Genomic DNA, 20,127 nt, shown 5'->3' on the forward strand with positions numbered 1-20,127 from the left:
GAAGATGTGGCACATATATACAATGGAATATTACTCGGCCATAAAAAGAAACAAAATTGAGTTATTTGTAGTGAGGTGGATGGACCTAGAGTCTGTCATACAGTGTGAAGTAAGTCAGAAAGAGAAAAACAAATACCGTATGCTAACAGATATATATGGAATTTTTAAAAAAATGGTTCTGAAGAACCTAGGGGCAAGACAGGAATAAAGTCCCAGAGGTAGAGAATGACTTGAGGATATGGGGAGGGGGAAGGGTAAGCTTGGACAAAGTGAGAGAGTAACACTGACATATATACACTACCAAATGTAAAATTTTTTAAAAAAATGGTTCTGAAGAACCTAGGGGCAAGACAGGTATAAAGTCCCAGAGGTAGAGAATGACTTGAGGATATGGGGAGGGGGAAGGGTAAGCTGGGACAAAGTGAGAGAGTAACACTGACATATATACACTACCAAATGTAAAATAGATAGCTAGTGGGAAGCAGCCGCATAGCACAGGGAGATCAGCTCGGTGCTGTGTGACCACCTAGAGGGGTGGGATCGGGAGGGTGGGAGGGAGACGCAAGAGGGAGGAGATATGGGAACATGTGTATATGTATAACTGACTCACTTTGTTATACCGCAGAAACTAACACACCATTGTAAAACAATTACACTCTAATAAAGATGTTAAAAAAATTCTTTTCTTTATTTTATCTTATTTTTTAATTGAAGTATTGTTAATTTACAATATTGTGTTAGTGTCAGGTGTACAGCAAAGTGATTCAGTTATATGTACCTATTTTTTCTTTTTCATATTCTTTTCCATTATGGTTTATTATAAGATTTTGACTATAGTTCCCTGTGCTATACAGCAGGACCTTGTTGTTTATTTTATACATAGCACTAAATAGAGTGTGTGTATCTGCTAATCCCAAACTCCTAATTTATCCCTCCTCCCTTTCCCCTTTGGTGACCACAAGTTTGTTTTCTATGTCTGTGAGTCTGTTTCTGTTTTGTAAGTAAGTTCATTTGTGTCATATTTTAGATTCCACATATAAGCGATATCATATGGTCTTTGTTTTCTCTGTCTGACTTTACTTAGTATGATAATCTCTAGGTCCATCCATATTGCTGCAGATGGCATTATATCATTCTTTTTTATGACTGAGTAATGTTCCATTGTGTATATGTACCACTGAATTAGGGCGTCTGTTGAGGATGCAGTGTAGACATCTAGACATGGTGTTAGACCTGTCCACGTCAGACCACTGGTGACGGCTTTGAGCAGCCCGAGGTCATGCTCCAGATTCAGGAGGATTGTAAGCCCGTGTTCTAGTCCCATATTCCTCATACCTTCTGTGATATGAACCATTATCGGTCTGTCTCCCACAATATGGATTGGATATTCTGTACATTTTAGGGCATTCTGTGTGCACATTAGGGTACCCAGAAGGTATTTGGGAAGCAGATCAAGTGTCTAGTAGTTCGACTTCTCCGTGAAATAAGGAGAAGAGTGCTGAATGCCGGGCACTGTGCTGGGAGTGCTTTTCCTACGCTGTCTTTGGTCTTCACATGTTAACAGTCTTAGAGTGCCGGCGGCCGGGAGACATTCAGAGTTTATAAGGTCATGCTCCACTTAATGATCAAGCTAGTTCATACTGGGTCTCGGGGCCAATCACTCCTGGCGCAGGGCTCATTTTAAACAGATCCATGAAGCTTTCACGAAAACCCTCTCTGAAATTTGAGTTAGAAAACCCCGGAGAAGGGTACTAAATTTCATCCATTCTAAGACACCTTGTTTTCATATTTCACCACCTCCAGAGTTGGGATGTCTTATGATTGTTGACTCTTACAGTTTTAACTGGCAACATTTCCCTTTAGAGGTGTTTGGTGCTGTTGGCTATCTTTAGTATTTGCTCGCTCTCTCATTTATCTATCATCTGTCCATCCATCTATCCTCCCATCCATCTATCCTCCATCCATCCATCACCTAGCCTCCCTCCATCTGTCACTTATCCTCCCATCCATCTATCACCTAATCTCCCATCCATCCATCTTTCCTCCCATCCATCCATCTATCCTTCCATCCATCTTTCCTCCCATCCATCCATCTATCCTTCCATCCATCCATCCATCCATCCACCCATCCATGCATCTATCCAGCTATCCATCCATCCATCATCTATCACAGTTTGAGAATTTAAAGTGTAACTTATAGTTCATACCTTGAAAATAAATAATCAAATTAGGTTCCAGGATATTTGTGTCTATTATGAGCCCCTATGAGTGTTAGGTAGATGCAGTCATCCTGCGTGTGGCTTTGAGGTCCTTTGGAACTGACCCGGTGCCAGGACCCTGCTGCGCCATGCTTGCTGCGCTGTGTTTCCAGGAGTTGGAAGTTTTCTTTTTTAGCTTAAAAATTTGGCATCAACTAGTCTAAAATGAAATTTCAGCTGTATAGCCTTTGTGAATCATGTAGTCGTCACTTCCTTACTGTGACTGGATAAAGCATCTATTAACATAGTTAGAAAGTAGATGTGAAGTTTTCAGAGTCTATAATTTTTTTTCTAACGGAGATAGGACGAGTGAGAACAAAATCCGAGGGCACGTTCCATTTTAAAGTCATCTCATTGGGAATCGCTTTCACTGAACCATCTGAGTTGGAATTTGGCCGCCTCTCCCCCATGTTTTGTTACCCATTATTTGATACCTTTAAATCACTTCTATAGTCTCAGAAGTTTAATCTCTGACAGTGAGTAGATGGGGGCTTGCCCGCCCTATTCTTGCCCATTGGCAGGGAGACGAGTCCGGTTCTCAGGTGGGGCTGGGGGCACACGGCCACGGCCCCAGTAATGTTCACAGAGAAGTCAGGTGTGTGATTTCTTGATTACCTGCAGCTCTGTTGTCGCCAGATGCTCCCCTGTAGGCTTGGGGCACTTATATTCCCTTATTGGGGACTGAGTTAATTATGAGATAAACTCGGGCATAAAATAGTTGAGAAAATCCCAGCTGTGCAGTGTACGTGCTGAGCGTGGCTGGCATTAGTAATAGTTACTCATTAAATGTTAGCACAGCATTTGTCATATTACTGCCAAGTCCTTTAGGTCAGTTTAATATTCCCTTTGAGATAGGCATTATCCCCTTTTAAAGATAGAACCGAGGCCCCGAGATACCAAGTAACTTAGCCTGGGCCACACAGGTGTGAGTGCTGAGAATCTGAGCCTGTGACCATGACACGCGATAATTCAGTTCTCAGAAGGAAAGATAGGCGTCAAAAAGATCAGGGAAGGCTTTGCAGATGAGATAGGTTTAAATCTTGAACCTCAAGAATTTGTTTAAGACAGATACATGAAGAATGAGAATAGCATAAGAGTCGGGATGGCCTGGTCTGGGGGAAGATGACGAGGTTAAGGCTGAGGCGGCGTGTTCCTACCTGTGACGGAGCCTTTCTGAGAAGAGCATCTGAAGGTCTGGAGGGAAGGGTGCCCAGGTGTGGTTCTGTGGATGAGTCCTTGACATCCTGCTTCTCAGATGGGGAGGGATTCTGCTCGGAGCATCCTTGATTGAGTCCGGGGCAGATGAAGACGTCTGGCAGTGTGTTTCATACACTTACTCTCAAACATCGAGTGACCAGATTCTCCCTGAAATTATTTACAACCAACAACACACTTGTTGAGGGTTTGCGACCAAGTTGAATCCCACTGAGGGGTAATTTGATGGCTCCTAGGTACACGGTTAGCAGGAATCAGTTGTTGCTATAACCCTTCCAAAAGTGTCTCCGAAGAAGTCTAGGTTGGGGTATCTTCGACGATATATGCTTACCTCGGAAAAAAGACGCTGACTGCAAGTTCCAAGAGAGGTTTGGTTTGGTCCTATTTTCTAGTGTGAATGATGATTCTATTTTCTTGAAATCAAGTCCTGCTCTGAGTACCATAGGCGCCGTAATATTTTAATTTCTTTGTTGATTAGGCTCAGGTAGTAGCAAGACTAAACACTTCTGTGGTGTGCCGTTAACTTCAGCCGTGGTAAAAAGTGAAATCCCAGAGGTTCCCTTCTCGGTCATTTTATGGTCGTCTTGTTAGATTGTGAGAGTAAAGAAATAGACCCCAATTTACAAGTGTGGATTGACATTTCGTTAGCTGGCTGTTCTCCAAGAGCTGATCTCATTTTATCCAAAAACATTAGAAATCAAGCACACCAAACTTGGATTGACATAATTTAATTTGCCATGTTAGCTAAGTCACATTTAACTGTGTTAAACTTCCATGGTCTGTCTAGAGCAAGTGTTCTGTGTGGTAATTAAGCAAAATCTTGCTTCGTTTTCCAAACTAAAAAAAAAAAAAAAGAACCTGTTTCTTCTCAGAAACCTTGAGTTTTGTTATTTAAATTCATGAAAGTGTCCGTGGTTCTATTTGTTACCCTCTGCCTTGCAATGGGTGGAAAAATACTTCGAGTTTTTCCATAATATCTTTATGCAGCTTCAGTTGTCAAGTGGCATTTTACTTAAATTGCAAAATATAAAATCAAGCGGGAAGCGATGGCTTAAACATTTCAGCTTGCTTCTGCAACCGTTGTTCATATCAAAAACTACCAGCAAATCCTTTTGTGTGAGTTATACTAAATTTGAAACAGTCTCTATTGCGTGAAGTTGCTGGAAGTTTCTGGGGCAAGGGAAGAAAAATGATGAAAGCTCCAATATCCCTGTTTGCAGATGAAAATAAAATATTGACCTCCCTTCTGCACTTAATCTAAGAATTTATAGAAAGGAAGACTATATTTGTAAGAGATTTTAGTGGGAAACAAAGTTCAGTTATTTCCATCGTGCTGTGCAGAATTTTCAGTGGCCTTCTGGGAAACTCTCATTTCTACTCATCACTACTGTTAAAATACAGACTTGAACAAGTTTGAAGATGTGTGGAAAATTGTGCTGTGTTTCCTCACCTTAGTTTTCCTCTTAGAGGTTGAACAGGTATTTGCCCATGCGGTCCTGTGATTTTAAACTCTTCAGTTGTTTTCGCTTTTCAAATGGTACGTGAGGTTTCAGCCAGCAAAATTATCTCATTCCCTTCAGATAACTCTCGTTAACTGCCTGGAGTAGCTCTTCAAGGTATTGCTTTAAGAAAATGACAGATAGATGACAAGTCATAATTTTGTGCTTTAAAATTTGTGTTCTCAGGTGGTTTATAATAGTCCTCTCAAATGACACTCATCAGTGAAGGATATACTTCATACATTCCAAAATAAACAAAAATATTTATTTTCTACCCCCCAAAAATACCCCAAGATTTTTCTCATCTTAATTGTTGTCTGTCTTGAGTTCTGTTTTGTGCCTGTTAGTAGGGTTTCTTGAGGATGAAAAGAGGGCCTTCTGGGTAGAGTTGAGCACATAAGCACAGCAGTTCTGTGACTTGTCCACTAGTTAAATGCTTGTCTCCTTTTCTAGTTAAATATAGCATCTGTGGGAAGGGGTATTTTGGCTCTTCTGCGGAGGAGAACCCAAGACTCCTGTTGCCTAAGCATTGGTTAAGGCCCTTCCTTGAGATGGTCACCCGCGTCCTTGTTTTGAAGGTTGACGTTCGTTATGCCGATGACTTGTTCCCTGTTTCTGTGATCATTGGTCCATGATCATTGTAAGGACCACTTCTCTAGGTGGAAGGACTGTTTCCTTGACTTTTCTCAATGAGATAAATTAAGATGGAGGTTGGTGAAAAGCACGTGTTGATGGCAGCTCTCTTTAGGGGCACCAAGATGGTGGAGGGTGATTTGAAAGAGAGCCCAGGGCCCTGACAGACACCCCTGGACTTGGGGTTGGCTGGGGCCGTCGCCTCCTTCTCCCCAGAGTGTGGGGAGAAGGGGAAGAATCCGGAGAGGCTCTTACCTTGTTCGTTGTGTCCCCAAGCATCTCCAGCTGTCACGCGTGTACTGCAAAGTCTGAGTAGGAAAGAGCTTCATAGAAAATACGTTTGCCGTCCGGGAGGAAAAGTGGAAAAGAGTATCTTGCTTAAATTAACCTGCAGAGATACCATTGTCTAAAAATGTAATGGGAATTGTTAAGAATTAGCATTGGGATACTCTTGGCTCAGATTTAATTCTTGAAATGGGGGTTGCTTTGGGCTTTTGCGGGAAAAGTGACTCTCTGGGTATCATAGGCTTCCTTAGAAGCCTGCTGTGAGAATTACCTGCCTCTTTGAAAAGCAAGTGAGGGACCTTGATATCACAGTAGGCACGTTTATGCTGGTTAAGGAGCACCGTGGATTCCATTTGTCTTCCTAAAGCGTTTGCTGGTATTTTAGAGAACCCAAAGCTCATCCTAATACAAGGATAGCAAGGATAAGGAAAATCCACAGAAAACTGATGAGTATTTATTTCAGCCATTAGTTATGAAGACCCTCCCGAGCAGCGCTACTAGGGCTGTCTGCAAAAGTCAATCCGTGTAAACTTTTCCTCACCACACTCTTTGCTCAATTCCTCTGTGTGAGCCCATAGGCTAAACACGGTGGTAAGGAAGGCACAGGAAGGGAGGCTGAATTCAGGGGAGCTTGAACGTGGTGAGTTCCTGGCGGAGATGGTAAATTCACATATGTTTCTCCTTCTTTTATTCTAGGCTATTCCTGCCGGTTGGTGTCACAGAACATGGCCCTTATCCTACTGAAGGAGGATTCTTTGGACGTAAGTAGCTTTTAAAAAGTTGTATTTGATATAACTGTGTTAAAACCCTTTGTTTCTGCTATGACTGATAATCAGGATTTAATTTTTTTTTTTTTTTTTTTTTTTAAAAGTTGTATTTGATATAACTGTGTTAAAACCCTTTGTTTCTGCTATGACTGATAATCGATTTTATTTTTTTTTTTTTTTTTTTTTTTACTAAAAACACAATTATAAAACTACTCAGTGTGTTTTCTGTTTGTATTTATGAACGGTTGTCATAAAGTCATTTCTTTAAACATCAAAATGGTAAGCTCTACCTCTGGTACCAGATATAGGAATTTATGTGTGTTTTTAGGTGATGGTCTTCATTGAAATTCACTTTCTCTTCAGATACAGCTACAGTTTCTGTCATATTAGAGGAAGGAGAGAAGCTTTTTGTGAGAAGCACACTCCATATATGAAAAAAAGTCTTTCTGGCTAGCTGCATGGTTGAACGCATACTCTCCCAGTACTGATAAAATGGACGTTAAGAATTTGCAAGGCCTGGAGAGTAATATACATCCATGTTAGAGTTATGGTTTGGAAAACGTATGATATTGATGGTTGCAATATTTGTAAACTTATTTGCTTATCATTCTGTGATTCTAAGAGTGTTCCTCACTTTGGCAAATCCTAAGAATCCTAAGTAGATGACTTTATATTCTTGATTAAGGGGTACCACGGATGTTAAGAAATGCATTAAGAAGTACAGTAAATATTCCAATATATATAAAAAGTAGTATATAAAAATATATAAGCTATATAAAAATATATAAAAAATAGTATATAAAAAATAGTAAGCCCAGAAAATTGCTCTGTGATAACACATTATTTCATTCGCCTAGAATGGTGCATTTAAAATGGGGTAGTTTTAATCTGGTTTGACTTCCTGTTAGGATTTCCATTAAGGGGTGATGTTCAACTCATGGTGGTTGCTAAGGAGACTTGTAGGAGTTTCTTTGTAGTACGAACACTAAAGATGATATTCAAGTGTCAGGAGTTGATGACGTTGGCGTGGTAATAGGATACACAGGCGCTTAGTTCCCCAACATCCTGGTGCCACCAGCTCACGGAGGATGGTATGGATATGCACCCAGCCCGTCGTGGCCTACAGCCGCTGCTGAGACCCTGGTTGGGAGCTGGTTTGAGAGTCACCAGTGACCTGCTTGGTGGTTTGACATGAAGATAGGAGCTCAACAGTGCGATTCCACCTGTAGGTCATTTGACAAGAGCTTGTTCCTGGCAGGCACCCATGGCCACACTTGCAGTCAGGGCCTTCTAGTTAAGTACCAGTGCTCAGAGCAGATGACAGGGTTAGTTACACTTGTAAAGGGAGGCTCTGATGATGAAGCGGCCAAGACGGGAACCAAGGAAGTGAGCTACGAATCAGAAGCACTGGGCCTGGCTTCCTTACCTCATCTCCTGTGTAAGTCTGAGGGAACTAAAGGGGGTCACCTCAAAGACCATCGATCACCTGGCATCCACCCCCTTCAGGTGACCTGTACGTAGGTCCAGGCTAGGACCCCAAATGCTTGTAAATGCTCAGGATTTATCCCTGTTTTGAGTGTTTCAGCTGTTACCAAAATAACATCTAAGCTCTGTAATACAGAGATCGGTGGTCTTGGAAACAAGGCGGGTAATGAAGTGTACCCCAGGGGGACACTGGATGATATGTTAAGATACCAGTAGAAAATGTCATTTTCTTTTTTCCTCCTTTTTTTTTTTTTTTTGGTTAAAAAAAGTACTGTGAAATCACAGTATTGCTGATAGCACATGGATTGGCTCCAGCACCCCCAGTCCTGTTTCTGGTGTGCTAACCAGGGATGGGAGGAAGGGGAGGAGGAGGAGGCGTGGGGTCCCACAAATAAGAAGGGGTGACGTTGGGACCCTCCCTCTTCTATTTGCTGGAAGCTCGTTGTGAAATCTTGCCATTTGTGTTACTGGTTAAATGGGTTTACGGACTATACTTAGTTTTGGTTAAACTGACTCTTAAAAGGTGCTGGCTTGAAAAGATTTCTGTTTTTTTATTTTTATTTTTTTATTTTATTTTATTTATTTTATTTTATTTTATTTTTTATTTTTTTGCGGTACACGGGCCCCTCACCGCTGTGGCCTCTCCCGTTGCGGAGCACAGGCTTCGGACGCGCAGGCCCAGCGGCCATGGCTCACGGGCCCAGCCGCTCTGCGGCATGTGGGATCTTCCCGGACCGGGGCACGAACCTGCGTCCCCTGCATCGGCAGGCGGACTCCCAACCCCTGCGCCACCAGGGAACGTGGGCTTCTCATTGCGGTGCGTGGGCTTCTCATTGCGGTGGCTTCTCTTGTTGCGGAGCATGGGCTCTAGATGCACGGGCTCTAGGTGTACGGGCTTCAGTAGTTGCAGCGTGTGGGCTAGGGTTCGCAGGCTTCAGGAGTTGTGGCACACAGGCTCAGTAGTTGTGGCTCACGGGCTCTAGAGCACAGGCTCAGTGGTTGTGGCGCACGGGCTTAGTTAAAAAGTACTGTGAAATCACAGTATTGCTGATAGCACATGGATTGGCTCCAGCACCCCCAGTCCTGTTTCTGGTGTGCTAACCAGGGATGGGAGGAAGGGGAGGAGGAGGAGGCGTGGGGTCCCACAAATAAGAAGGGGTGACGTTGGGACCCTCCCTCTTCTATTTGCTGGAAGCTCGTTGTGAAATCTTGCCATTTGTGTTACTGGTTAAATGGGTTTACGGACTATACTTAGTTTTGGTTAAACTGACTCTTAAAAGGTGCTGGCTTGAAAAGATTTCTGTTTTTTTATTTTTATTTTTTTATTTTATTTTATTTATTTTATTTTATTTTATTTTTTATTTTTTTGCGGTACACGGGCCCCTCACCGCTGTGGCCTCTCCCGTTGCGGAGCACAGGCTTCGGACGCGCAGGCCCAGCGGCCATGGCTCACGGGCCCAGCCGCTCTGCGGCATGTGGGATCTTCCCGGACCGGGGCACGAACCTGCGTCCCCTGCATCGGCAGGCGGACTCTCAACCACTGCGCCACCAGGGAAGCCCAGATTTCTGATTTAAAAAAAAAAAAAAAGAGAGATATTGAGATTACAGTAGTGTAAGCAGAAGGTGCAACGGCGTGGCCTTGCTGGACACGCTCGCTGCTAGTTCAAGTTTTCTTCGGCTGCTTGATGAATTAAAACAGTGATCAGATCTGACAAGCTAAACAAATTTCTGTATTATCGCCAAGGCTACTATCATTAATCATGATTCTTGCCCTAAATGTATAATGGTATCTTGAAACATTAGCTGTTGCAAAATGAAGCTATGAATTAGTGAGACTTTAAAAACTAGGAATACCGAGTATGAGAATAAAAATCTACAATTTTATCAGCAGTTTATAAAAAACATATAATACTGCTGGCTATTTTTTTTTTTTTTTGGCTGCATTGGGTCTTCGTTGCTGCACGCGGGCTTTCTCTAGTTGTGGCGAGTGGGGGCTACTCTTCATTGCGGTGCGTGGGCTTCTCATTGCGGTGGCTTCTCTTGTTGCGGAGCATGGGCTCTAGATGCACGGGCTCTAGGTGTACGGGCTTCAGTAGTTGCAGCGTGTGGGCTAGGGTTCGCAGGCTTCAGGAGTTGTGGCACACAGGCTCAGTAGTTGTGGCTCACGGGCTCTAGAGCACAGGCTCAGTGGTTGTGGCGCACGGGCTTAGTTGCTCCATGGCATGTGGGATCTTCCCGGACCAGGGCTCGAACCCTTGTCCCCTACATTGGCAGGTGGATTCTTAACCACTGCGCCACCAGGGAACTCCCCCTGCTGGCTACTGAATGCTAGACATCTTTTGATATTTGTTAGTAAAAGACAAAAAGGCCTAAGCCATTTGGGGACCATTTGTTTTTTGTGCTGCAATAATTAAAATGAATATGGATGGAGACATATAGAAAATTTTGCCAGCATTTTCTAAGAAACAAATGATTGAACTAACTATGAAATTTATTTGGAGGAAAGTGTAGTTGTTTTTAACGTGTTAACCTGTAGAATACACAAAAAACTAGTTCTGATGAGCCATTAGAAGAAAGATGAATTGGTAAGGATATATTTGAGCAAAATAGTCATTCTTTAACCCAAAGTTTTATGAAATAAGTACGTGTAATCAGTGATGGAATGAAAATGTAATCATGTAAAATTCATTAATGGCATGTATGGCAGAGACTACACTTCCCAGCATCCCTGGGTCTGGGTGTGGCCGTGAGATTTAATTCTCACTGGTGGAAATGTGACCAGAAGGCAGAGCCTTGTGGGGAGCCCACTGGCAAATCAGGAATGAAGTTTGTAGAATCCCCACTCCTGTATCATAAGCTGAGTATGGAAGGGTAGGTTTGAGGCTGAGAGATGTTAATTCAGTAACTGGTACAGAAACTAATTGTAAGTATAGAGGAAGTTACAACAGGAAATTAGGTGCTTGCAAAATTATTGGATAATCCTGAAGGAGCCGAAGTCGGCAAGGTAGGCTTCAAGTTCGTATGTCTGTGGCTCTGTTCCCAAGGTCAGGACTCTGTTCTGCTTCCCCAGGGGACTTGAGGAAATCACAGCTGATGGTCCAGCTGCCTTGCACCTGTGAACCTGGGACTGGGTGAGAGAATGTGGAGAACTTGCCCTGTATGAAAAGGAATCCCTCTGTCTTTGCAATCTTAAGCAAGTGTATCTTGTTGCTAGAATTCATCCAGAATCCTGCTGATAAGGGAGCCTGGGAAATGTGGTTTTCAGCTTTCCAGTCCCTGTGATATATATATGTATGTATATATATATATATATATATATATATATATATATATATATAAAGACGAGGATGAAAATAGATGCTGAGAGTCAATCAGTAAACAGTATCTAGTGCTGACTCATTTATAAGCAAGAAGTGGGAATCAGGAGGACACAGAATGCTATAGGATCTCATGGATATGGTTGATGTTTTACAAGTTAGACCTTTAACATATGCTAGGTTCTTTACGGTACTTTGTAATGACATGCAGGGTGACCGTGGACATCTTGTGGACCTCAGAAGTTTACTGTTTTATTTCCATTGTCCTCATGACAAAGAACCTGACCATCATCGGGCTTTAAAGTGATGCAGGATTGCATAATGGTTAAGGGAGCCTGCTCTGGGTTGCCTGGCTGGGTTCACACCCCACCTTCTGTACCTGGAAAAGTCTTTGACCCACAATAAATTCTTAAGTCACAGTGACTATTTCTCTTCTATGTTCTTTATGTCTGTGAGTCTCTCTATAGATGTATAGAGAAATATAGAGAGATAGATAGATAGATACATAGATAGATAGATATCTGTATATACATCTGAATCACTTTATGTTTTTCAGAGTACTTTCCACTATGGGTTATATAACAAGACCTTGAATGTAGTTCCCTGTGCTCTACAGTAAATCCTAAAAGTCCAGTTTCCTAATTTGGTCTTTTCTCTGACAGGTGGCTCCATGTTCCGTTACTTAAATTATGTTTAAAATACCTACATACAGGCACATATTCATACCCACAGGCACAGTGCCATTATTTGTTGCTGCGGGAGGTGGTGTTTACGTGTGCTATATGCTGAGGACTTTCTTGGTGTGGCGACAACACTTTGAAAAGGTACGTTTAGAAATGCTTGCGGTAGGCGCCTTCAGTCGCAGCACATGTGGGTCCCATATCTTAGGCAGTGAACTAAACTGCCTCTCCAGGAACAAATGCTCACATCTGTTGAGTGCTTTTTCATGAGTGCCAGGCCCTTTCTGGCCATTAGCTCTCTTCATCCTCCTAGTAACTCTTGAAAAAAGAAAATTTCACTGCCTTTAAGGCTCATTCTAAAATATTTGATTGAAAGTTTCTCTCTATTTTTCCTAGCAGCTTGATAACGAATTCCTGAGACTATTTACCTACTTGGTAAGATCACCGTATAACTATATTTGTTCTTCGTGAAGGTAGTAACATTGTGGTAGACTAGAAATGTCCCTTGAGCAATTTTTTTCCTGATAATTTTAGGCATGTTCAATTAATAATTCCTTTAATCCCTTGAAAGTACTTACATTTACTTATTTATATTAAAAAAATTATTGAAGTATGGTTGATTTACAATGTTGTTAATTTCTGCTGTACAGCAAAGTGATTCTGTTAACATATATATATACTTTTAAATTCTCTTTAAAATTTATTTATTTATTTATTTATGGCTGCGTTGGGTCTTCGTTGCTGTGTGCGGGCTTCTGATTGCAGTGGCTTCTCTTGCTCTGGAGCATGGGCTCTAGGCACGTGGGCTTCAGTAGTCGTGGCACGCGGGCTCAGTAGTTGTGGCGTTCGGGCTCTAGAGTGCAGGCTCAGAAGTTGTAGCGCACGGGCTTAGTTGCTCCACAGCATGTGAGATCTTCCTGGACCGGGGCTCGAACCCGTGTACCCTGCATTGGCAGGCAGATTCTTAACCACTGCGCCACCAGGGAAGTCCCTACATATACATTCTTTTTCATATTCTTTTCCATTATGGTTTATCACAGGACGTTAAATAGAGTTCCCCACGATCTACAGTAGGACCTTGCTGTCGATCCATTCTCTCTATAATAGTTTGCATCTGCTAATCCCCAAATTCCAATCCATCCCTCCCTACCCACCCCATTGGCACCCATAAGTCTGTTCTCTATGTCTGTGAGTCTGCTTCTGTTTTGTAGATAAGTTCCTTTGTGTCATATTTTAGATTTCACATATAAATGATGTCATATGATACTTGTCTTTCTGTCTGTCTGACTTACTTCACTTAATATGATAATCTCTAGCTCCGTCCATGTTGCTGCAAATGGCATTATTTCATTCTTTTTTATGGCTGAGTAATATTCCACTGTATATGTGTACCACATCTTCTTTATCCATTCATCTGTCGACGGACATTTGGGTTGCTTCCATGTCTTGGCTATTGTAAGTAGTTGAAAGTACTTACATTTAAAGGGCAGAGAGACTTTTAGAAAAAAATTCTTTTGGTTATGTGTGAGTAGTAAGTGCTCTTGAGGAATATAAAACAGGATGGGGAGGCATGAAAAGCAAGGAGGGCAGAGGTTACCCTGTTTTGTGTTTGATGGTTGGGGGAATTCTCTCTAATAAGATGGCATGTGAGCAGACTTGGAGGAAGGGAGCATAATGTGGGGTTACCTGGATAGGAGTGCGTACCCCACTTCACCTGGGATGGTTTCAGTTTACACCTGTTGTCTTGGCATAATTTTAAGAATGCCCCTTCTGACTCCCCAGAGTTACCTGGTTTGGATGGGAAATAATGCCATCAGCCTACAGGGGAACAGTGTCCCAGGATGACGGTTCAGCAAGGGCGCCAAGGCTGATGCTGTATTTGAGCATCACGTATGGTGGGTCAGGGCATCAGAGAAATGTCAGGGACTTCACCCCATGGCTTTGTACCTCATTGTTAAGGCTTGGCTTTTGTGCTGAGTGAGATGGGTGGTCATTGGTGGAGTCTGTGCGAAGAGAGACATGATCTTATTGACCTTTTAAAAGGGTATCTCGCTGTTGGGATAGGTGTGGATTAAAGGGGTATGAGGTAGAAGCCGAGGCCCCGGTAGCCAGCCGTGGCAGGAGTCCAGGTAGCAGATGATGGGGAAGGTTGGATCAGAGTGTTGGCGGGATCGGTGGTGAGAGGTGGTGAGATTCTGGATGGATAGTGTTTTCTCTGTAGAGCTGATGGGATAGGATAAGACTCCAAGGGTTAGGATCTCAGCAACCGGAAAGATAGAGTTGCCATTTCTGAGATGAGGAAGATGGCAGGAGGATCATGTGTTGGGGGAATCAGGGCTCTTCTTGGACGTTTTAGGGTTGAGATGGTCGTCACACATCCCCAGGCAGTTGAATAGATAAATCTGGGAGTTTAGGGTAGAGGTCTGGGATGGAGAGATTCTTGGGAGTAGTCAGTGTACCATTTTTAAAGCTTTGAGACTTGATAACCCACCCCCACAGGATTGATCAGAGAGAGTGAAGTGGTTAAGAATTAAGCTCTGGGTGTACTTCAGTGTTTAAAAGTTTGGGAGAAGAGAGCCAGCAAAGGAGACGAGAAGATGTGGCCATTGAGGTAGGTAGAGAAAGGGGAGAGAGGTTGGTCTCCTGGAAACTAAATGGAAGGAAGTCTTTCAAGGAGGAGGGACGGAACAGCTGTACTACATGATGTTTTATGGGTCCAGTGAGATGAGTTCTGAGAATCTGTTATTGGTTTTAGCGATGAGGAGGTCGTTGGGACCTTTCAAGAGCTGTCTGGGGGACAATGTGGAGATGAATGCCATATCAGAGTAGACTCGAAGGATTGGGTGGAGAGAAAAAAGGTGTAGAGATTTCTGTGGGTTCTGCTGACGTTTTTGACAGACCTCTGGTTAGTGAGTTAATCTTTCCTTATTCGGAGGAGCATGTGAATGAGTAACTTTCTTCTTCTATTAATGCATCATAAACCGTGAGTTTTAAAATAAATTCTACCAATAAAAAATATTCTTAATATTTTCTCTGTGTAAGTGAAAGTGATGGATATTTGTCACCAGTGGTCTTTAAATAATGAGTCAATCAGAACTGCCGTGTACTAAACTCTTTATAATCTGATGCTCCTAGGGTTTGTTTTTGTTTTTGTTTTTCACTAAACATAAACTGGCAGCTACTTAAAAAATGATTCCCGTCCAATGGGTTTATTTGTAATAGACGATCCATGCCCATGGAACCTCAGGCTTTGTTTGCCTCTGGTGCTGACAGTATCCTTGAAAGCATCCAAGGCTTCGAGAGACAGCAGGCATGAGTTTTCAGGGAGCCTAATGACGCTTATCACTGCTGGCTCCCCAGGTGGAGAAAATCCGTAAGTGCGTGGTGTAGCATGACGGTGTGTCGTGAAAGATGTGTCACGTCAACAGCGATGGCGGTTCTTCCGCTGAGATAACCACCTGCTTTGCTGTGACAATCGGCCAGGGTGTTGTCAGGGAAAAATGACTCCATGGGAGGCTTAAGTCTGTCAGATTCCTTCGTCAGTGAAGTTTATTCTGTGGTCAGGTTTCTAAACACTTTTGTCCCTGTAAAAGGTAACTTGTGTCCACCTGGGGGTGTTTTGTTTCCTATGACGTCCAAGATGTATCTAGGACAGAACCTTGGATGTTGTTCATGTGACTCATGGGAGCATAGATATCTGGCTTTGTTCTGAGGGTAATTTAGATTTTTTTAAACCTCATTTACTCCCTTAAAAAATTACTCAATCTATTTAAAGCAGAAAGAATTGATATAAATAAGAGAAAAGAAAAATAAAATTACTTAGAACTCTACTACACAAAGAATTGCAATTAGAAATTTGGGTAATAGTCTAAGAACTTTTTTCTGGGGCAAATAGAGACATATATTTTATATCTATATCTACCTTAGAGAGAGAGAGAGATATATGTTAAAATATAGATGTCTGTATCTACCTAAATATAATATATATATTTATCAATATATACAATTTATATTTATGTTATGTGTTTTATTATATAAAACATATATAAAATATATATAAAATATATTTTATAGAATAAAATATTTTTATTCTATAAAATATTTTATATAATATTTATGTTTTGGCTCTTCATTCACTAACAATACAACTATATATATATGTATATATTTATATACACACAGACGTGTGTGTGTAAGTATATATGTAGCCATTTAAAAATGGAATTATATACAACAGATACTCTTGTTAGCCTGTTTCTTCCCTCTTAACTGGAATTGTATCTCTAGAACAATAAATACTTAGCTACAGCCCTTTTAAGAAAATGACATAGATTCCATATATATATATATATTCCGTATATATTTCCCTGATTTATTTAACTCTATTTGTTGGACATTGAGGGATGGACCTATCATGTTTGGGGACCTATCTTATTTTGTTTCATGCTGCTTATTTTCTTAAAATAAATTCCTAGGAGTAAGGATCCTAGGTCAAGGGAGATACACCCTTTTGGGTGGAAATTATTCATACACATGGGGACATACACACAAGTACACATATTCACGTACCTCTCCTTGTCCTCCAAATAAGTTCTGACAACTTATGTGTAATTTGTTTGCAAGTTAAAAAAGCTTACCACACTTGTGTACAAGTAATATAAATGTTGGAAATTTGGATGTTTTCTCGGTATTGTTTGTGGAATTGAAATCCTCTTGAGTTGAGATTATATTTAACGTGTTCTAAATTTGAAGCTGTTATATCAGAATGAATTCTTAGGGCTTCCCTGGTGGCGGAGTGGTTAAGAATCCACCTGCCAATGCAGGGGACATGGGTTAGAGCCCTGGTCCGGGAAGATCCCACATGCCACGGAGCAACTAAGCCCGTGCGCCACAAGTACTGAGCCTGCGCTCTAGAGCCCGCGAGCCGCAACTACTGAAGCCCGCGTGCCTGGAGCAGCCTGTGCTCTGCAACAAGAGAAGCCACTACAATGAGAAGCCCGCACACTGCAACAAAGAGTAGCCCCCGCTCGCCGCAACTAGAGAAAGCCCGATGCAACAACAAAGACCCAATGCAGCCCCCCAAAAATAAATAAAAGAAATAAACTAAAAAAAAAAAAAAAAAAAGAAAAATGTATTATTAATAGATGGTTGCACAGCTTTTAACTTGAAATGCTGGTGAGTTTTCAATTTGTGCTAATTGTTTCTGCCTTTCCTGTCTCGGTGCCATGCTAGGTGTCACTGATTTTGCTTTTGTTTGAATGAGCATTTTCTTTTAAATCTTTCAACATGAGAACAGTTTAAAATGCGTGATTTAAGAACATGTTGAAGAGAAAGAATTCCTTGGCACATAAAAACCAAAGCTTTACTATATAAATAGGAGCAGGAGTATTCTCTTAGAGATGAGCTCTCTACTCTGCTTTCAGTGGGGAAATTCTTTTGTTTTTTTAAAATAAATTTATTTATTTATTTGTTTTTTATTTTTGGCTGTATTGGGTCTTTGTTGCTGCCCGTGGGCTTTCTCCAGTTGCGGCGAGCGGGGGCTACTCTTCATTGCGGTGCGCGGCCTTCTCATTGTCATGGCTTCTCTTGTTGTAGAGCATGGGCTCTAGGTGTGCGGGCTTCAGTAGTTGTGGCACACGGGCTCAGTAGTCGTGGCTCGTCCGGGAGGATCCCACACGCCGCGGAGCAGCTGGGCCTGTGAGCCATGGCCGCTGAGCCTGTGCGTCCGGAGCCTGTGCTCCACAACGGGAGGGGCCACAACAGTGAGAGGCCCGCGTACCGCAAAAAAAAAAATTTGCTTAATCAGTCTAATGAAGGATGTGCAAGATCTCTAGTGGAAATGTCTCAAACTCTATTAAAAGACGTTAAAGAATATTCATATAATGGAAGTGTATGCCATATTCACAAATAGGGAAAGTCACTATCACAAAATTCAAATTCTCTCCTATCTAATCTTAAATTCAAATGATAAACCTCCTGGAAGATGTTTTAGTCCATCTGGGCTTATTCCTTCGGCCATAACATTGTTCCATTCAGATACTCTTCTCCCTTTATTACCCAGCACTTAAATTTTCAAAGAGTGTAAAATAAAATGATCATTATATTTAAAAAAAAAAAAGAAAAAACACTCTCTGTAAGGAGTTAGTGAGAAGTGAAAATGTTTTTCTCTGCTGTCCATTGCCATAGTCACTTGCTGTAAGTGGTTATTAATTACTGGAAACATAGCTAGCTTGGTTAAGGAACTATCCATTTTAAGTAATTTAAACGGCCATGTGTGGCTAGTGGCTGCCATACTGGACCACACAGTGTAGGTCATTTTCAGTCCCTTCGTGCAGGGGTCAGCAAACTCGCCATTGGGCCAAATCTAGCTCACCACTTGTTTTTTTTTTCTTCCCTCCTAGTTTTGAGATGTAACTGACATACAACACTGTATACATTTAAGGTGCGTAGCATAATGACTTATGTACATTGTGAAATGATTTTACCACAATACGTTTAATGAACATCATCTCATAGATACAAAATTATATAGCAAAAATATTTTTCTTGTGATGAGAACTCTCAGGATTTACTCTCTGAACAAGTTTAATATATAACGTACCGCAGTGTTAATTATACTTATCGTGTTGTACGTTACATCCCTAGTACGTACTTTACCTTACAACTGGAAGTTCGTAGCTTTTGACCACCTTCATCAAATTTGCCCTTCTCCCACTCCCACCTCTGGTGCCCACAAATCTGATCTCTTTTTCTATGAGTTTGTTTTTGAAGTATAATTGACCTACAGCGCTGTTAGTTCCTGTTACACAACATAGGGATTTGACCACCTGTTTTTGTAAATAAAGTTTTATTGGAATACAGCCATTTATGTATTGTCAGTGGCTGCTTTAGTGCTACGATGGCAAAGATGAGTCATTGCAACACAGAACAAATGGCCCACACATCCTCAACTGTTTACTGTCTGGTCCTTTGCCGAGCGTTTTTTGACTCCTGCCCTCCCTGATCAGATAGAAACTGACCCCATTTGAGTTCCATTGTCTGCTATTGCTGCATCTTCTAAAACAATGTTTCTTGAAATGTTAACAAGCATTATGAGAGAAATGGGATCTTTGGCTAATTTGGGGGGTGATACAGAGTTATAAAAAATTAAGTACGCTTCCCCACAGCAAGTTTTGTGCAATCTTTAATACACTTATTGCACGACGAATCGGGCAGAGGATGTTACAGAATATTTTGTTAACCACTGATTTTCTTTTTTGATGAGTAACTCTTGTGATAAGCAACACAGATTTAGAAATGCTGCTTTTAAAAATAGAGAGTTTTCCTCTTGACAGATGATGATAAAGTATAAAGCACATGAAAAAGAATGCTGAGCGTAAGAAAACAGAAAAAGACATGTTTAACTTCAGTTTATATTCAATCAACAGATATTTGAGTGCTTTTAATAGGCCAGGCAGATCGCTAGAATTGTAGACACAGCAATAAATGACGGCATATTCTTCACTCTCAAGTTTCTATTTTAACTGAGAAAATAGCCCTTAAGCATTGACTTATTTAGACAGTTAAGTTCTTTTCGTGACAGTTGCCATGAAGGAATAGTGTAAGGGGCTAAGTACAGGTAGCTAGGGGCAGGAGTTCGCAAGCTTTTTTGGTGAAGGGTGAGATGGTAAATATTTTAACCTTTGTGTGCCATGGGCTGTAGGTCACAACTGCTCATTTCTCCCCGTTTAATGAGAAAGCAGCTGTTGACGGTATACACACACAGTCACACATACAGAGATGTGAGCGTGCCACAAAAATGCATAATCTGTCTGCACTCACATTCTTTTTTCTTTTTTAACATCTTTATTGGAGTATAATTGCTTTACAAGGGTGTGTTTCTGTTTTATAACTAGTTCTCCTCCATACTGTATCATTTTACATTCCCACCAACATTGCAGGAGGTTCCCTTTTCTCCACACCCTCTCCAGCATTTATTGTTTGTAGAC

General features: G+C 41.5%; 1 protein-coding gene across 1 annotated transcript in view; it reads left to right on the forward strand.

Moving 5' to 3' along the window:
- LOC102994737 (phospholipid-transporting ATPase IB) overlaps nt 1–20,127 on the forward strand; it is a 467,552-nt gene that overhangs the window by 77,340 nt on the left and 370,085 nt on the right. The window contains exon 23 of the mRNA XM_028497800.2: nt 6,587–6,651. Within this exon, the coding sequence (XP_028353601.1) occupies nt 6,587–6,651 (65 nt within the window). The remainder of the gene's footprint in view (nt 1–6,586; nt 6,652–20,127) is intronic.

The sequence above is a fragment of the Physeter macrocephalus genome, chromosome 13 (genome assembly GCF_002837175.3).
Source record: "Physeter macrocephalus isolate SW-GA chromosome 13, ASM283717v5, whole genome shotgun sequence".
Classification (NCBI taxonomy): domain Eukaryota; kingdom Metazoa; phylum Chordata; class Mammalia; order Artiodactyla; family Physeteridae; genus Physeter; species Physeter macrocephalus.